At 35.9% G+C, this 15273-nt stretch overlaps 1 protein-coding gene across 1 annotated transcript; it reads right to left on the bottom strand.

Moving 5' to 3' along the window:
- Positions 1 to 24: 24 nt before the first annotated feature.
- LOC118269393 (multiple inositol polyphosphate phosphatase 1) lies at positions 25 to 12520 on the bottom strand. Its single transcript, XM_035584500.2, has 7 exons — positions 12321 to 12520; positions 6302 to 6450; positions 5269 to 5547; positions 4505 to 4603; positions 4082 to 4291; positions 3205 to 3452; positions 25 to 901 (listed from the first exon to the last, which is right to left on the bottom strand). Exons 1-7 carry the CDS (start codon positions 12463 to 12465, stop codon positions 670 to 672), a joined length of 1362 nt encoding a protein of 453 aa, XP_035440393.2. The 5' UTR covers positions 12466 to 12520; the 3' UTR covers positions 25 to 669.
- Positions 12521 to 15273: the final 2753 nt, after the last annotated feature.

Here is a 15273-nt window from a genome sequence, read left to right as displayed (position 1 = left end):
TTACACCGTAGTCAAACAGAAAAAGACAGTAAACCTTATATATTTATTTCACAATATAAATAACGTTTGTAATCTTAATACAAAATCATGTAAAATCTATTTACACAAGTCGAGGAACTGGGCTTCGTCAACATTTCTCAGAACTCTGAGCCTAACAAACAATATTTACTGTTGTATGTAGAACAAACAGATCGTTGAGATCATCTTACACCACTCGCTACATGCTAACTAAATTATTATTAAATTCGTTAGACTGATATACAGAAACAATTTCAAGGTGACAATGCTTTCTACCAATAAATATTTACGCTATGCATAATTGCATAATTCTAATAAAGGAAAATAATGTAAAAAATGATCAGAATGATAATAATTGCAATGTGCAATCAGTATTTAAAAGAAAATACACATTTTTACTGATATCTGCTATCTTTGTTGGTATGCTGTCTTCTACAAAATAATTTTCCTTGATTTACACAACCAATAGAAAACATTTTTTAATGCAAGAGGTACTTTTGTTTACACTGTATTATTAGAAAAATGTTTTGAAGATAGTAGCCAATCAATTACGAACAGGAATTGGTCACAAATTATTCACAGTTACAGAAAGTCTTTGTCTTTATTATGTCGCACTTTCACACCGTAATCCACATCGTCTGGTTCACTGAGTTACCAATAATTCCAGAATCCTTTTGTAGGCGCGGCACTGTTAGGTGAGGCCTCATTCTCTTGTTCAGGTACATAGGTTAAGCTGCAGAAATCCAGGTTGGCTTGCGAGTAGTGCTTGAATTTGTCCTGGAAGTCGGCCCAGGTGCACCCACTCAGGGGACAGATCGGCGTCTCCTTCTCATTGACGAAGATTTGGACTCGGTACTCCGGGTTGATATTGCTATTTGTGCAGCTGGAAAAAGGGGGATCGTCATTCTTTGCAGTTTAAAGTCTTCGCCTTTATAATATAGCAATGGACATGAAAATTATCCCCTAAGATTTATCGTAAAATACCTACCGTAAAGTCTTTTTAGGTCTTAATTATATAATTGATTACCATACCAACGTAATTGATTGACAATCATAATAAACTTATAAAACAACTTATTACTAATCTGGTAATATTTATAAGTACTGTAAAACGTAATACGAAGTGTAAAACGGTTATAGATAAACAAATCACACGATAAGGAAAGCCACAACAAACGGTAGAAGGAATGAGTGACAGACGCGTGGAGATTACAAAAATCTGTATAAAGAGGTGTGATAGATAGCAAAGATGTTGTAAAATGATATTTATTGAACCACCGATAGTCGATCGAAGGGTGTGACTGACATATCGATAGTAATACTGGGTGACTAATTTCCATATCATAATCAGAATCTAGGTAAGTAAATAATACCAAAATACAGCAAGGTAGATAGAGCTGAGTGACTAGTTAGCTCAGAATAAAACCTAGTTGTCTGAAAGTCGCGGACTACCTACGAAAGCTGGAGTAGAAACGGGGTGGATTTTAGTCAGTAAGAGTCCGACACTCCCTCTCGCCTAGCCCAAGACGAGAGAATTCATTGGATGATTATCCCGCCTCAAAAAAAAATCTTAATGTAGGTATGTTTTTAGTCGTGTGTAATGTTGTTCTACATTACACAATTTTACACCCATAAAATAGAAGCAGCAGAAAATTTTAATGTAGGTTAAGTAACGTTTTTATTGACTTCTAACTAATTTGAGTGTCGGAATTTCTTAGAAGAAACGAAATCCGTGAAATTACTCTATAACTGTAATGGTACGAAGTACATTGTTGTGGCTATTTATCCTAACATCGAATGTTTGATTAAAATCCGAAAATATAAGTGAAGAAAATACTCCACAAAGAATAAACGAAACCTGTTATTCATTATACTACTGGAAACAATCTTACTAATATTATAAATGCGAATGTTTATGAGTTTGTGTGTTTGTTTATTGCTCAATCACATCAAAAGGACTGAAGGAATCGGAATGAAATTTAGAACAGGGGTAGATTATCGTCTGGAATAACACAGGATACTTTAAATCCCGCGAAACCGCAGACTAAGCCGTTGGCAGAAACTAGTTATAAATATATTATAAAAATAAAGTGAAAGAGTATATAATTATAGCATATTTTAAACAATAGAAACATGTTTGATAACAAAATACTTGTGAAGAAAAGAGCTCCTTTATGTAAACATATAGGTGTTGCCTGACAATTCTAATACCTACTGTGAGTGGAGACCGCGTGTGAACGTATGTGCCTGATTAGATTAAATGAATTGGCAGCAACAATAAAATTGTGATTAGATTTTACGATGTAACTCTTGCAGATATATAAAAAAATATGTATATGAAAAGGTATTCAAATTATCTCATGATAGTGGAAATAATCTAACTCAGGGAATAGACAAACCAAGTCCGTTAAAATGGCTGTCTGCTTATTGCTAGTTATTATCTTTCCACAGTTTCATAGAATGAATGTTAAATTAACTCCGAACACACTACCTCACAAATAGTTTGTGAATAACAAGGTAAATTCCATAACATTTGCATGATAATGCTTTTTGCTGCTAACAATCACAAAACATTCAATAATTTAAACGCAGACGAAAATATACCTAAGATTTTGATGAAAAAAGTTTCAACCCGAGCAAAAAGATTGAAGACATAGAATCCAGATAAATTGTACATTGACCTTCCCATCTGCCTATCCAGGTAACACGTAGGCGTACTCTATTTATAATGCTGGAAATGCTTTTAGTTCACATTTGCTGAACACTAATACGAAATGAACAACTCTCACATCTGATGGTAATGTCAAGATTATTTATGTTGAGTTAATTCGGTCTCTCCAGCAGGGACAGTTGGTCTTGGTAAATTAATACGAATTTTCTTTTGCAGTTGCCAACCTAATCGACTCATTTTCAATGAAAATCTATTATGGAATGACTGCACGGTTGGTGCGGTGGCTGGGCAACTGGCTGCCGCGCAACGGGTAGCGGGTTCGATTCCCGCACGGAGCAACTCTTTGTGTGATCCACAAATTGTTGTTTCGGGTCTGTTTGTCATGTGTATGTGAACTTGTATGTTTGTAAACGCACCCACGACACAGGAGAAAATCCTAGTGTGGGGCTACGTTTATATAAAGAAAAAAAAATGGAAAGAGACAGAGAAAGAATTCTATCAAATAAGTATATTACCTGTTCAACACAGCAACCAAATTGACGGAGAAGGCTCCAATGTAGCTGGTCCTCCAGGATCTCTCGCCGTCCATCAACAGGGCCTGTAGTGGAGGATCGTCCTTGTACAGTCCCAGGGCACAGAACACCATCTCCATCATCGTGTCGTGGGTGAAGTAACCGGTGACCTTCCTTCCACCACCCTCGACAGTACTCAAGAAGGTGTCGTATAGATCCTTCAGTGGTAGACGACCGAGGTTCTCATTGACCTGTGAAAGGAGAAAATTCTTGTAAACAATTTTTTGTTGGTCACTAATGAGACTGTTGTTAATAAGGTCTAAAATTGGGTAAAGGGTCTTTTGAGTTTTCTTAATCTATAGTATTCAAGTTTAGATGATGATATGACGAAACACTGTCTTATTAATAAACAGTACGACGAAAGTACAAAAAACTCAGAGCACCATTGTCAACATGGTACAGTTAGACCAGTATTAAAATCCCGTATGAACAAATATTGACAGCTCGAATGCCCCATAAGTGGCTGTACCATGCGTGTTTCTGTGCGCGTCTTTACTCAAATGCGTGTGGAGCAAATATTTGTAAAAGAAACCTTGTTGACTTGTGAAGTTCCAAGTGCTTCTGGTGGTATAGTACTTTTTGGGATATTATTTAACTGGATTTTTAAAGGTAATTGTACTTTAAAAAGGCTGCTCGCATTTGGGGCGGAATGAGATCCCGTTGCCGAGTACAAAGTAACAAAATCTTATTGTTTATACTTTTAATCCTTATAAAGTTTGACTTGGGCTTGGCATTGCTAGCATTCAGGACCATATAGTCAAACAATCGCTGTGTCTACTTAACATCACTTTACTACCACATCGATGCCCATACTACTCACCCAAGACCCATATCCGTTCCTATAATAATGCCTGACGTCATCATAGTACTCCATGACGACCAGATCTTCATCAGTGAAGACTGAGCACCACGGAGACTTCAGGGTGGCACCCCAAGAGCGGTAAAACCGGCACAGTTCGTAGATGGAGAACAGGTCTGAGGAGTTCAGCTTCGAGGTCAGGCCGAGACGGTACTGGACTGCGTTTTGGATCTAGAAAAGGAAAACCTTGTTATAAAATAGATTTAAGCATAACGGACAACCAAATAATAGCACCGAAATCACTTTCTTTGTGGTCAGTTTCTAAGCAACAGACTTTTGTCAAGACAATGATTTTTCAAGAGAAACTTTTTCAATCCTCCAGGCGTAGAAAAACTTAGGTAATAATAAAGATAATATGTGTTAATAGAATAATATAAAACTTACAGCAACATATTTGGGTGATGTAAAATATGAATCCAGTTGATAAGTGAGAGTTGGTCCACCTTTCACTTCTTGCTGATAGCGATTGCAGTTCTCGTACGGCTGCAAAATTACAAGAAAATGTTTAAGAAAAATATTCATTATATTTGGCACTATGCCCAGTTCAATGCTCCATGCTACTAGAATACTACTGATGGACCTAATAGATAATTAATATGAACTTTTTAAAATTATTAATAGCTGTGTGTGCCATCCTTCGGCACGAATGGTCGGCTCGACCGGAGTGATACCACGGCCTCACAGAAAATTGACGTGAAACAATGCTTGCGTTGTATTTCGGTGAGTGAGTGAAGTTACCGGAGGCCCAATTACCCCGTCCCAATCTTCCTAAGCCCGATTCCCCAACAACCCTTAAATTCCTAAACCCCAAAAGGCTGATAACGCACTTGGAACGCCTCTGGTGTTTCAGGTGTCCATGGGCGGCGGCTATTGCTTACCATCAGGTGATCCGTATGATGGTTTACCGGCTTATACCATAAACCTGTTTTAGCTTGATTTAAATGTTTATTTGAATTACAGTAATTGTAGATTATAATTTCATCAATGTAGGTATTTATTTGCTTCCCACAAAAGCTTACTAAGAACTACAGATCGAGAGTAGATAGACTAAATATTTATGTAGTGGATTCAAAACTATCGTAAAGAGTTTTTCTTTAGATTCTAAGCTACAAGATCAAGATTAGAAATGAACATATATCTTGACTTACTCTAATAACATCATCCCTAGATTTGACAGCTTCCACGGTGACATTCAGACCGATGCCATCAGTAAGGCCGTGGACGAAGGCAGCACAGCTGGTAATGGTCCTCTGCTCGTTGGTAGGTCTGAAGTGGAAACGATCAGCGGCTCCAGTCATCAGGTGAGAGTACTTCTGCCTGATCCTCTTGCCGATGTCGTACAACTCCTCGTAACCAACTCCCGTGAGGTACGAGGTGGTTGTGTCCAGAGTGTTGTTCCAGCTCCATTTTTTGAAGTCTTCAATGTCCTGGAATGACGTGATTATATTGTTTTATTAGGTTAAGTAAAAATCACGATTTATTCACGTAAGATTTTTTGATAGTCTTAATTAATGTCACCAACCTATAAAGTGAATATATTTCTCTTCAATAAAAATGTTACCTTTAAATATTATAATTATAATTCTTTGAATAATATTTAAAACAATATTACCAATTACTATGTAAGTAGATTAAGTATTTTTGCGGTGCGTAAAATGTCCCATAGTTGGAATATATTCCGTATAAAATTGTGGACCACACTGTACACTATGGATGCATTAAAGTGATTTGATTTGATTTATAAATATCTAGAGAAAATTATCTACAAGTTTCAAGTCACAGAGGGACTCTTCATCATGAGCAGCGACCCTGTTTACACTATAACCGATAAGACGTGGGAGAGAAGTGTGGGAGAGCCATGCTTCGGCACGAATGGGCCGGCTCGACCGGAGTGATACCACGGGCTCACAGAAAACCGACGTGAAACATCGCTTGCGTTGTGTTTCGTTGTGTGAGTGAGGTTACCGGAGGCCCAATTCCCCCTTCCCAATCTTCCCCATCACCATTCCCGAACAACAACCCTTAAATTCCTAACTCCCAAAAAGCCGGTAACGCACTTGTAAAGCCTCTGGTGTTTCAAGTGTCCATGGGCGGCGGCGATTGCTTACCATCAGGTAATACGTCTGCTCGATTACCGGCATGTTTCATAAAAAAAAAAAAAAAGACTAGAATAGGGTGTACCTGTGCACATAGCTGACTGTTACCAGCTTCAAAGCTGGCGATGATCTCGTCTTTGAGGCTTACGACCTCCTTCATGCCCAGGGTCACACTGGTGCCAGGGTTCCTGTTGCCATGGCGGTTCAGCGTCCATATTGATACTGCTTGGCAATCTAGAATACAATAATAAAGAACTTAAAGAATAAAGCTGATGATTTTAGAGGTCTATATTGTATAGAGGAAATGATGATGATAAGAAAAAAATTAAAAAAAGCTTGACGTATTTCAAAGTCCCATAGATCCAAAGAACTACGTAGTATCGACACGCGTTTTATTCCTGAAGGGGTAAGCAGAGGTGCACATTATGGCATGTAATGCCACTGTTCAATGTACAACCATTTTTCAGATAAAAGAGGGTGTACCTATTGTCATATACTGGGCACAATTCTAGATTCCGTGCTACTGCTGAGAAATTAACCCGGGAATCGAACTCAAGACTCTCCGAGGTCACACTTGCAACGCACTTGCGGCCAACGAGGCAGTCAGAGTACCTACTTATAAATAAGAAAAACTAATTACATCACTAGACCGCAGCCGACTCATGATCATAGATCATGTATTAGCAAAACAAATAAACATTAGCTGAACTAACATAATACATGCTATGTATGACTCACTCCATAATTACCGCACGCATTCATACATTAAAGAGTTTAGATTACTGACATAAAGTCTGCAGTCTTAACTCATTTGACTATTTTTATAACCTTTAGCGCTAGTGATGCATGCTTTTTCTGAGGGGGGAACTCCCGAGAGAGAGTGTCAGACTCTTACTGACTAAAAACCACCCCGTTCCTACTCCTGCTTTTCGAGCCGGAGCCCCCGGTAACCCGCTAGGTAGTCTGCAGCTCCGGACATAATTATGTCATGCTTACAGTAACTAACTGTAAACATGAACTGTAAACATGTTTGAAGGTTGAAACAAAAACAAATAGGTATTGTAGGTTACTACTCTGTTTCTTATGTCAAATGGAAAATAATTATACGAACCACAAATTATGTATTTGTAAACATAGGTATACGACGATGAAAGTTATAGGTTGTCATATTTAAATAACAAAAGTATTTTGAAGTTGTACATATAGTTACGTATGGTACGTAACTTATTACGGGACATTATTACAAAGAAAGCTACAGTTTCAAATGTTTAGGCTCAAGCGATCACCTTTACTTTCAGGTTTGATGATTGAAAAATTTCAAAATATATTTATAATTACGTTTGCGTATAAGTTCTAGGTATAGTTTAAAGTGGAAATATAAATAAATTGATCCCTTAACAAAGTGTGGTATTTGAAAAACAAAATGATCTTCACTTACTATATAGAAGTAAACCATTGCAAAAAATATGGAATTTCACAAGTTTGTGTGCACTATATTTACTCACACGTTTTTACATCCGAATGATCAAATTACATAAAAGTTATAAACACAATTCAAGCAAATCTACAATTATAGCTATCGTTGGAAAATTTATTCTCAAAATCGAACAGGAAAACCGCATAGTACTGCGAAACGCTCAAATTAGCCATATACAGATGTTTTTATTTACATGTCAATGAAAAAAATATTTTATGGAAATATTACCGAAAAAAAACGTAACGTACACAGTCCTTATATACAAATAGCGTCATTCAGTTCATTAAATACTTCGAAAAAATGCCTTTATGTAATGTACTTGAACGGAGTTTTTTGTTACTCCATCATTTATCATCACAATAGCTTAGCATTTACTGACAAATGTTAAACTAAGTGTCCACGTAATTATTCTACAGTTTCTCAGTTTCTTTAGAGGGAAGAACAAAAAACGTACCTGTTACATTTGTCTATTTTGTGTACAATCTATTTACTACAAAATATTGAAAACCACAAAAGATGAAAGTGTCACTGTGAAGCTATAATATAACTTGTGTGAACTACTTGTATGAATAAGATGAGAGTGTAAGAAAGATCTCCAAAGCAATATATTTAAGTTGCCTTATCTCTATAGCAGATATGTGGCAATAAGTGGTAACAAGAATAAATGCGTGTAACATAATAACTTGATCCAGTCTACCCGTGTCATCTAGACAATTGTCTTAATCAACATGTTACGCATGGATACATTAAATACTAACTTACTGCATGCGTCTAATTTAGAATGCTTGTCTCAAGTAACAGCTCCTTATTCCGTAAAATTATTGAGATAAGATTGAGATAAAAGGCGTCTTAATTATTCTCTATACGAACGAGTCTTTATATGTATGTAAGACTGACGGTAATTGTTACTAAGATATCACGCCGTACTACCGGGGCTCCGCCTCTAAAAACAAGGGTAGGAACGGGGTGGTTTTTAGTGAGTAAGAGTCTGACCCTCCCTCTCGCCTCACCTGCGGCGGGAAAAGTCATTGTGTGATTTTCTCCCTTCAAAAAAAGGTATTAAATTCAGTAATTTTTGCTAACAAATATACCAATGTATGGATTTGTGTTTTGTTTTTCCAAATATATATATATATGTGTGACTTTATCTAACGCCCTACCCCTGTTTCAATAGAACCAATGAAATATGTGTACTATAACAACTTCCCTACAAACACTTTTAAAAATACGTATGAAGTTATGGACAATATTTGATCGGGGTTTTCCCTGACCACATGTTCTAAGTAAACCACAATATGTACATAGAGATACTATCATATATAGTTAACTAGCACCACATATGTACATGATCTATACATATAATAAAATCGTAGAAAAGTGCTGTCTGTACATTGAAAATAAAAATAAAAAAAATAGCAGGGGTTATTGTTATGTCGATGTCGAACCCAAAAATGTAATTAACTTTTTTTTTGTCTGTTTGTCTGTTTGTCTGTTTGTCTGTTTGTCTGTTTGTCTGTTTGTCTGTTCGTCTGTGCGCGCTAATCTCAGAAACGGCTGATCCGAGTTGGATGCGGTTTTCACGAATATATTGTGGGATGCTTAAATTTACATTTAGTGTTTGTTTCATGTCAATCGGTTCATAAATAAAAAAGTTATGTCAAATTAAAGAATCACGTCGAACATTCTATGCTTATACCATTAATCTCCGCAACTATTTGACGGATTTGGTTGAAATTTGGTACAGATATAGTTTAGAACCTTAGAAAGGACATAGATATATTTTTATTTCAAAAATCAAAAAATAAAAATAAGAAATAAATTATTTATAAATAATTCTATGTCGATCGTTACACGACTTCGGTTCATGTTATTGTTTTAATTCATCGAAAAAAGTAAATAAATAGTAAAAAGGTATGAAAAAAATAATATCAATATAATTAAACTTTTAGTACAAAGAAAATGTCCGAACGGAGTATAGATCAATAATCCGAGTTGTCTTTGGCGTTGGGATCGAAATAGATCGCGCTATGGTTTCGTTACACTCATTTGGTTGGGTATGGGCCGAGCGCTTCGGTACTGTCGTGGAAAATCAAAAATATTATAATAAAATCTGTAGAAGGTTCAATTCTGTACATTGAAAATATTGAAAGAATAAATAGCAAGGGGTGTTACTGGATCGATACCAAACCTAAATATGTGATTAAATTTTTTTTTTTTGTCTGTCTGTCTGTCTGTATGTTCAGGCATCACATGAAAACTAACGGTTCGATTTCGATGACACTTGGTATAATTATATCTTACTATCCTGAGCATAAAATGGGATACTCTTTATCCTGGAAAAATACGTAGAAAAAAATCCTTATTTTTCAGTTTTATTCTACAGAACGCGAGCTCAACAGCAGTAGCTCAATAGAGGGATCTCCTTAATTATTATGGGCCTCGCCGTATTTGGGTCCAACAGATATTTATAAGATGTCATTGTCAGAGTTACTCAAAATGGAGAAATAAAACTTCCACGCGAAGACCGACATCCGCGCGGACGGAGTCGCGGGCGGAAGCTAGTAAAAAATATATTTATCAAGAATTAATGTACTTTTCTTGTGATGAACTATTCTTGGAAATAATGGTCTCTGTAAGGTGTGGTTGAAATTATATGTACATAGTATAAAAACTAATCAATTAAGTATGGGGGAGCCATGCTTCGGAACAAATGGACCTACTCGACCGTAGTGATACCACGGCCTCACAGAAAATTGACGTGAAACAACGCTTGCGTTGTGATAATAAAAGTTTAGTTCTTCAACTGCGTTTTAATAGTTACGGATTTTGGGCCGCGGTGGTTATAGGCCACTAGCTGCTGTGCAACGTGTCGTGGGTTCGATTCCCGCATGAAACATTTCCGGTCTGGATGTCATGTGAATGTGAAATTATATGTTTGTAAATGCACCCACGACACAGGAGAAAATTCTAGTGTGGGACAATGATGTAATGTCACGCCTTTTATCCCCGAAGGAGTAGCCAGCGGTGCACTTGCACATTATGGCACATAATGCCATGTGCTAATATGGGACAACATTTTGAAAAATAAGAAATGTAGAGTTTTCTCCTGTCTTAAGTCTACTTATGCAAATATTTCTAATGTTGATCAAAACTTGTATGATCTTGATGACTTAATAAATAGTTCTCGTTATTATGAAATTGGACATAAAAATAAGTATTGTGTGTAAATGACAATTATGTCGTGAGAATTCCGCATTGTCTATTGTTTAGTATCGAGTTTTTGCATTCTATGACATAACTTATAAACCGCACAATCTAAGGAGTCACCTCCGACAGTTGTTATTATCGGTTGCCCTTTATGACCGAATCCTTAGTCATATCGAGTAAAAATAATAACATCATTGTAATAACTGGATTAGAAAATATAACAATATCTCAAGAACTTCCGAAAAGTATTGACGAATCAATGACATCAAGACACAAAGGTTTTTGGAAGATTAATTAGACATTATACACAATATCAAAGATCGATCTATTTTGATATTCTATCTTTTAATTTTCATAAAAAAAATATAGGTACTTATACAAAATCAATTAAAATAGTCGACTATTAAGAATATTAATTACGATTGGTATGAAAACGGACAACTGACACGTAACATCATTACAATGCCCAACCTGAAGATTTGAAAGTGTAATGGCGGTTTCAAGCCAAGCTTTTTTTTAAGGGGGAAAATCATCTAATGGCTTTTCTCGCCTTGGGCGAGGAGAGAGGGAGTGTCTGACTCTTACTGACTAAAAACCACCCCGTTCCTACTCCTGCTTTTCGAACCGGAGCCCTGGTAAACCCACTAGGTAGTCCGCAGCTCCGGTTCAAGCCATGCTAGAGGTTCATATTCACAGTTACGTGAGTAAGCCGATAATATAATAATTAATTAGCATGTCTCACAAAAGTTATAATAAGACTGACAAACGTCAGAGTTGACCTATTAGATTGTGCCAATTATAAACATGAGCACTTAAGGGCTAATAGTTAATATAAAAAAACTCATAGGCATTTAATCTAGGGCTAGTACTAATTACTATTTCATCACTGAATAATAATAATATGCAAAAAAAATAACCTCTTTTCGTATGTACATTTTACCAAATGTGTTTGTTATAAGTCCCAAGTTATAGTAATGTAATACCCATATTATAGTACATAATGTAATATGGTGATAACTCTAACTTCCTAGTTTAAGAGACAATAAAAAAATTATCACGTATTATTGTTTTTCTTTTTACGACTTCATAAAATTCCAATAAGAATTATGACTCTGTTTATATCATAAATTAGTGACAACTTATTAAGTATGCAAAAAGAGCTACTATATTTATATCTAGATTAAATAAATTATCATAGGTCAGTGGGCAACCATCCATTCATAAATAATCATTATTCAGATTCATTAATAAAAACATCAAAACAAACAACTAAAATTAATTGCGATTTGCATATAAAATTAAATAAATTTTATACTTTCTCCTATTAATATTTGGGTGCAATGTTGTTGTGCAGCGATTTATGGGTCCTACTAACCTGATGACAAATCTAGAAGGCTTTATAATCTAGAAATGGACTTACTTGCTGGAGTCGCGTAGTCCCTGATATCACCTCGAACCGTGTCATATGGTGTTTTGGATCCAAACAGCTGATAAGGGCACGGGGCGTTCCAATAGCAGGCTTCCGCGTAAACAGCGGTGAGTACTAAAAGTAGTAGTTTTGACATGTTGCCTGCGAGCCGGCGACGGTGGCGTCCGATTGTGTTGGGTGAAGCGCGTCAGCTTCCTATATTGTCCCCACTACGTTAGTAATACACTAGGTAAAGCCGCATCCACAATGGACGCACGATGGAACAAAAAATATTACAACTAAACGTCACTTTTTACCGCCATATTTCAAATTCGAATTTGGAAAAAAAAGATGGCCGCTGTCATACTTCTTTTAATTTGAATTTAATAAACGAATTAGTTTATACTTTTTTAATTTTGTTTTTTTAAAATGAATATTGATTTATTTGGCAGTCGTTATAAGATGCCTCTGACTTTATTTGACCTCAATTAAACTCGTTCAATGTAACGGATCTTGCATGCGGTTTAATTGTTTCGGACTAACACTTAGGTGTTCTCTTAAGTCAATTTCTTGTGCACGAGATAACATCGACACTCATTACTTGTGCCGAGAGAAGTGTAATGAAGATTTATATTGAAATGACATATGATATCCATAAGCATGGGATCATATATTATACATGTATAAATCATATATTCACAATTTAACGGATCACCTGATGGTAAGTAATCGGCGCCACCTATGGGCACCCGCAACACCAGAGACGTTACAAGTGCGTTACCAACATTTTGGGAGATAAAAATTTAAAATTTTGATGGGGATTCGGGGAGAGCAGGGAGTAATTATTTGATAATAAGAATAAATGATAATTCAGTCGATCTATTGTCTAGTCACACAATGTCATCTGTCTGCATAGAAACACCTTACCAATGTTGCTACCTCGATAAATAGGGATATTTACAATTTGCTCACGTAGTTACCCATTGATCGCCACAAGGATCCCTACATAAATATTCAAGACTGTATTAAAGTAACGCGCGTATGTGAGCCCTACAATACTGATTGGATTTAACTATCAATTGCCACCTATCAAGATATAGATAGATAATCAAATCACACTTCACCCTTCTGATATCATAAGACCTAACATTTATTTCACAAATATTATACAAACATAGAACTACTTTACGTCTCTTTTAGTTAAAACATAACTTTTTTATGGTATAAGCCGGTAAACGAGCAGACGAATCAACTGATGGTAAGCAATCGCCGCCGCCCATGGACAGTTGAAACTCCAGAGGCGTTACAAGTGCGTTGCCAGTCTTTTGGAGGTTAGGAATTTAAATTCCTAACCTCAATCTTCAATCAATCTTCCCAATCACCGAGGATTAGGAAGATTGAGAAGGTGGGTAATTGAGCCTCCAGTAACCTCACTCACAAAACGAAACACAACGCAAGCGTTGTATAAATAACTTAAAGATTAGTATCATTATGTCACGCCCTTAACCAAAGTGATACTAATCTTAGTTTAATCTAATCAATGGTCACAGTATGGATGCAATTGACATTATCGCTTTTGTCCACGCACCGATGTCCACACCTCCACGCCCACTGCATGTGTTCATTGTAAGATTTACAAGCAATTGTAAACTAATATACCTAATCGAAGGTAACATGTAAAGTCCACTCACGCCAAGCACCCCTGATCACCACATTGTTCGTAATCATGATATTTAAAAAGTCGTAAATGGATACATTTTATGGTTTTAATAAGTTTAACTTTTGATTACAAGGTTTTGTGAACAGGTACCTGGGCTTACAAGCAAAAATGGGTGTGGTTGTGTTGTATGCCGAAAATTAATGTTAATAAATAGATTTGTTTTCTGCCAAAATCGAGAAATAAAAAAATAGAATAGCACTAGATATTACTCACACTTTAGATACCGTACATATCTAAAGTGTGAGTAATATGGCTCATTTCAATATTTTTTGTTAAAATAGTTTAGGATCAACCATAAACCACAAAACATTTTGTTTCTTTTTTAATATTGTCCGATTCACATGAACACATTTGTTAAGAATTTAAAAATGATCTATATAGGTATGAAAAGAAAATTATAATTGTAAACAAACACAATCATGCGTAATAGTAGCATAACAGGGATTAGGAGGTGCGACCAAATTCAATAAGTTCATTGACTGCCTCGATGCTTGAGTGATCACAATTACTTATTACACCAGAAGCCCCGGTTCGGCACTCGGGCTTCTGGTTTCGATTTCGGGATCGTACAAAGACTCGACCTCTTAATTATGGAACTTATAACATCGCTGTCTTAAATATGGAATTAATGATTACTTAAACAATTCCATGGTAACGATTTTGTCCAAAAACAATTGTTGAGGAGTGGTTTAACACATTGAACGCCGTGATGGTCACCGGTGACTGACGTTAGCGGAGGATTTGCCTTCAACAGTTTTCTATTGGCAGACAAAGACTTAAATAAATAATCATGAATTGACTCCGAGTAGTTAGTAACTCTCTATCACCTTATTATTTCTTGCTATCCCATTTACCGACTGCCAAACAAACTATTTTTTTAACTAGCATTGACACAGAGACACGTACAATGACATAAAGATGTCCTGTGAAGTGCTAAGAATTGAATTACAAAATAATAAGAAACACATTTCATGGTGATATACTTTAATTAATTTAAATATTACAATGTAACTTGTGATTAATGTTACATAGTCGGTTACACGTGTTCTTACACATATTATAATTGTTGTATTACATGGATATTTCGTTATAATGACATTAGATATAGTATATTGTTAAACAACTCAAATATATATCGATGCTTTCCGGCCAAAAGGGGGTAAGTGGCCTTTTTTGCGATATTGAATTATACACATCATTTGATTGAGAAAAATTTGCTGAATTCGTATATGTATATAACTCAAA

Source organism: Spodoptera frugiperda, chromosome 2 (assembly GCF_023101765.2).
Source record: "Spodoptera frugiperda isolate SF20-4 chromosome 2, AGI-APGP_CSIRO_Sfru_2.0, whole genome shotgun sequence".
In the NCBI taxonomy this organism is placed as follows: Eukaryota; Metazoa; Arthropoda; class Insecta; order Lepidoptera; family Noctuidae; genus Spodoptera; species Spodoptera frugiperda.
The sequence above is the reverse complement of the archived record's forward strand: the minus strand, read 5'-3'. Positions and strand labels throughout refer to the sequence as shown.

Bases quoted from the DNA above. Each gene is read 5' to 3' on its own strand.
- LOC118269393 (XM_035584500.2), bottom strand. From the start codon at position 12,465: ATGTCAAAACTACTACTTTTAGTACTCACCGCTGTTTACGCGGAAGCC. The intron at 5,548-6,301 runs GTACACCCTATT...ACGTCATTCCAG, and splicing joins ACAGTCAGCTATGTGCACAG to GACATTGAAGACTTCAAAAA. The intron at 902-3,204 runs GTAATATACTTA...CCCTTTTTCCAG, and splicing joins TTGGTTGCTGTGTTGAACAG to CTGCACAAATAGCAATATCA.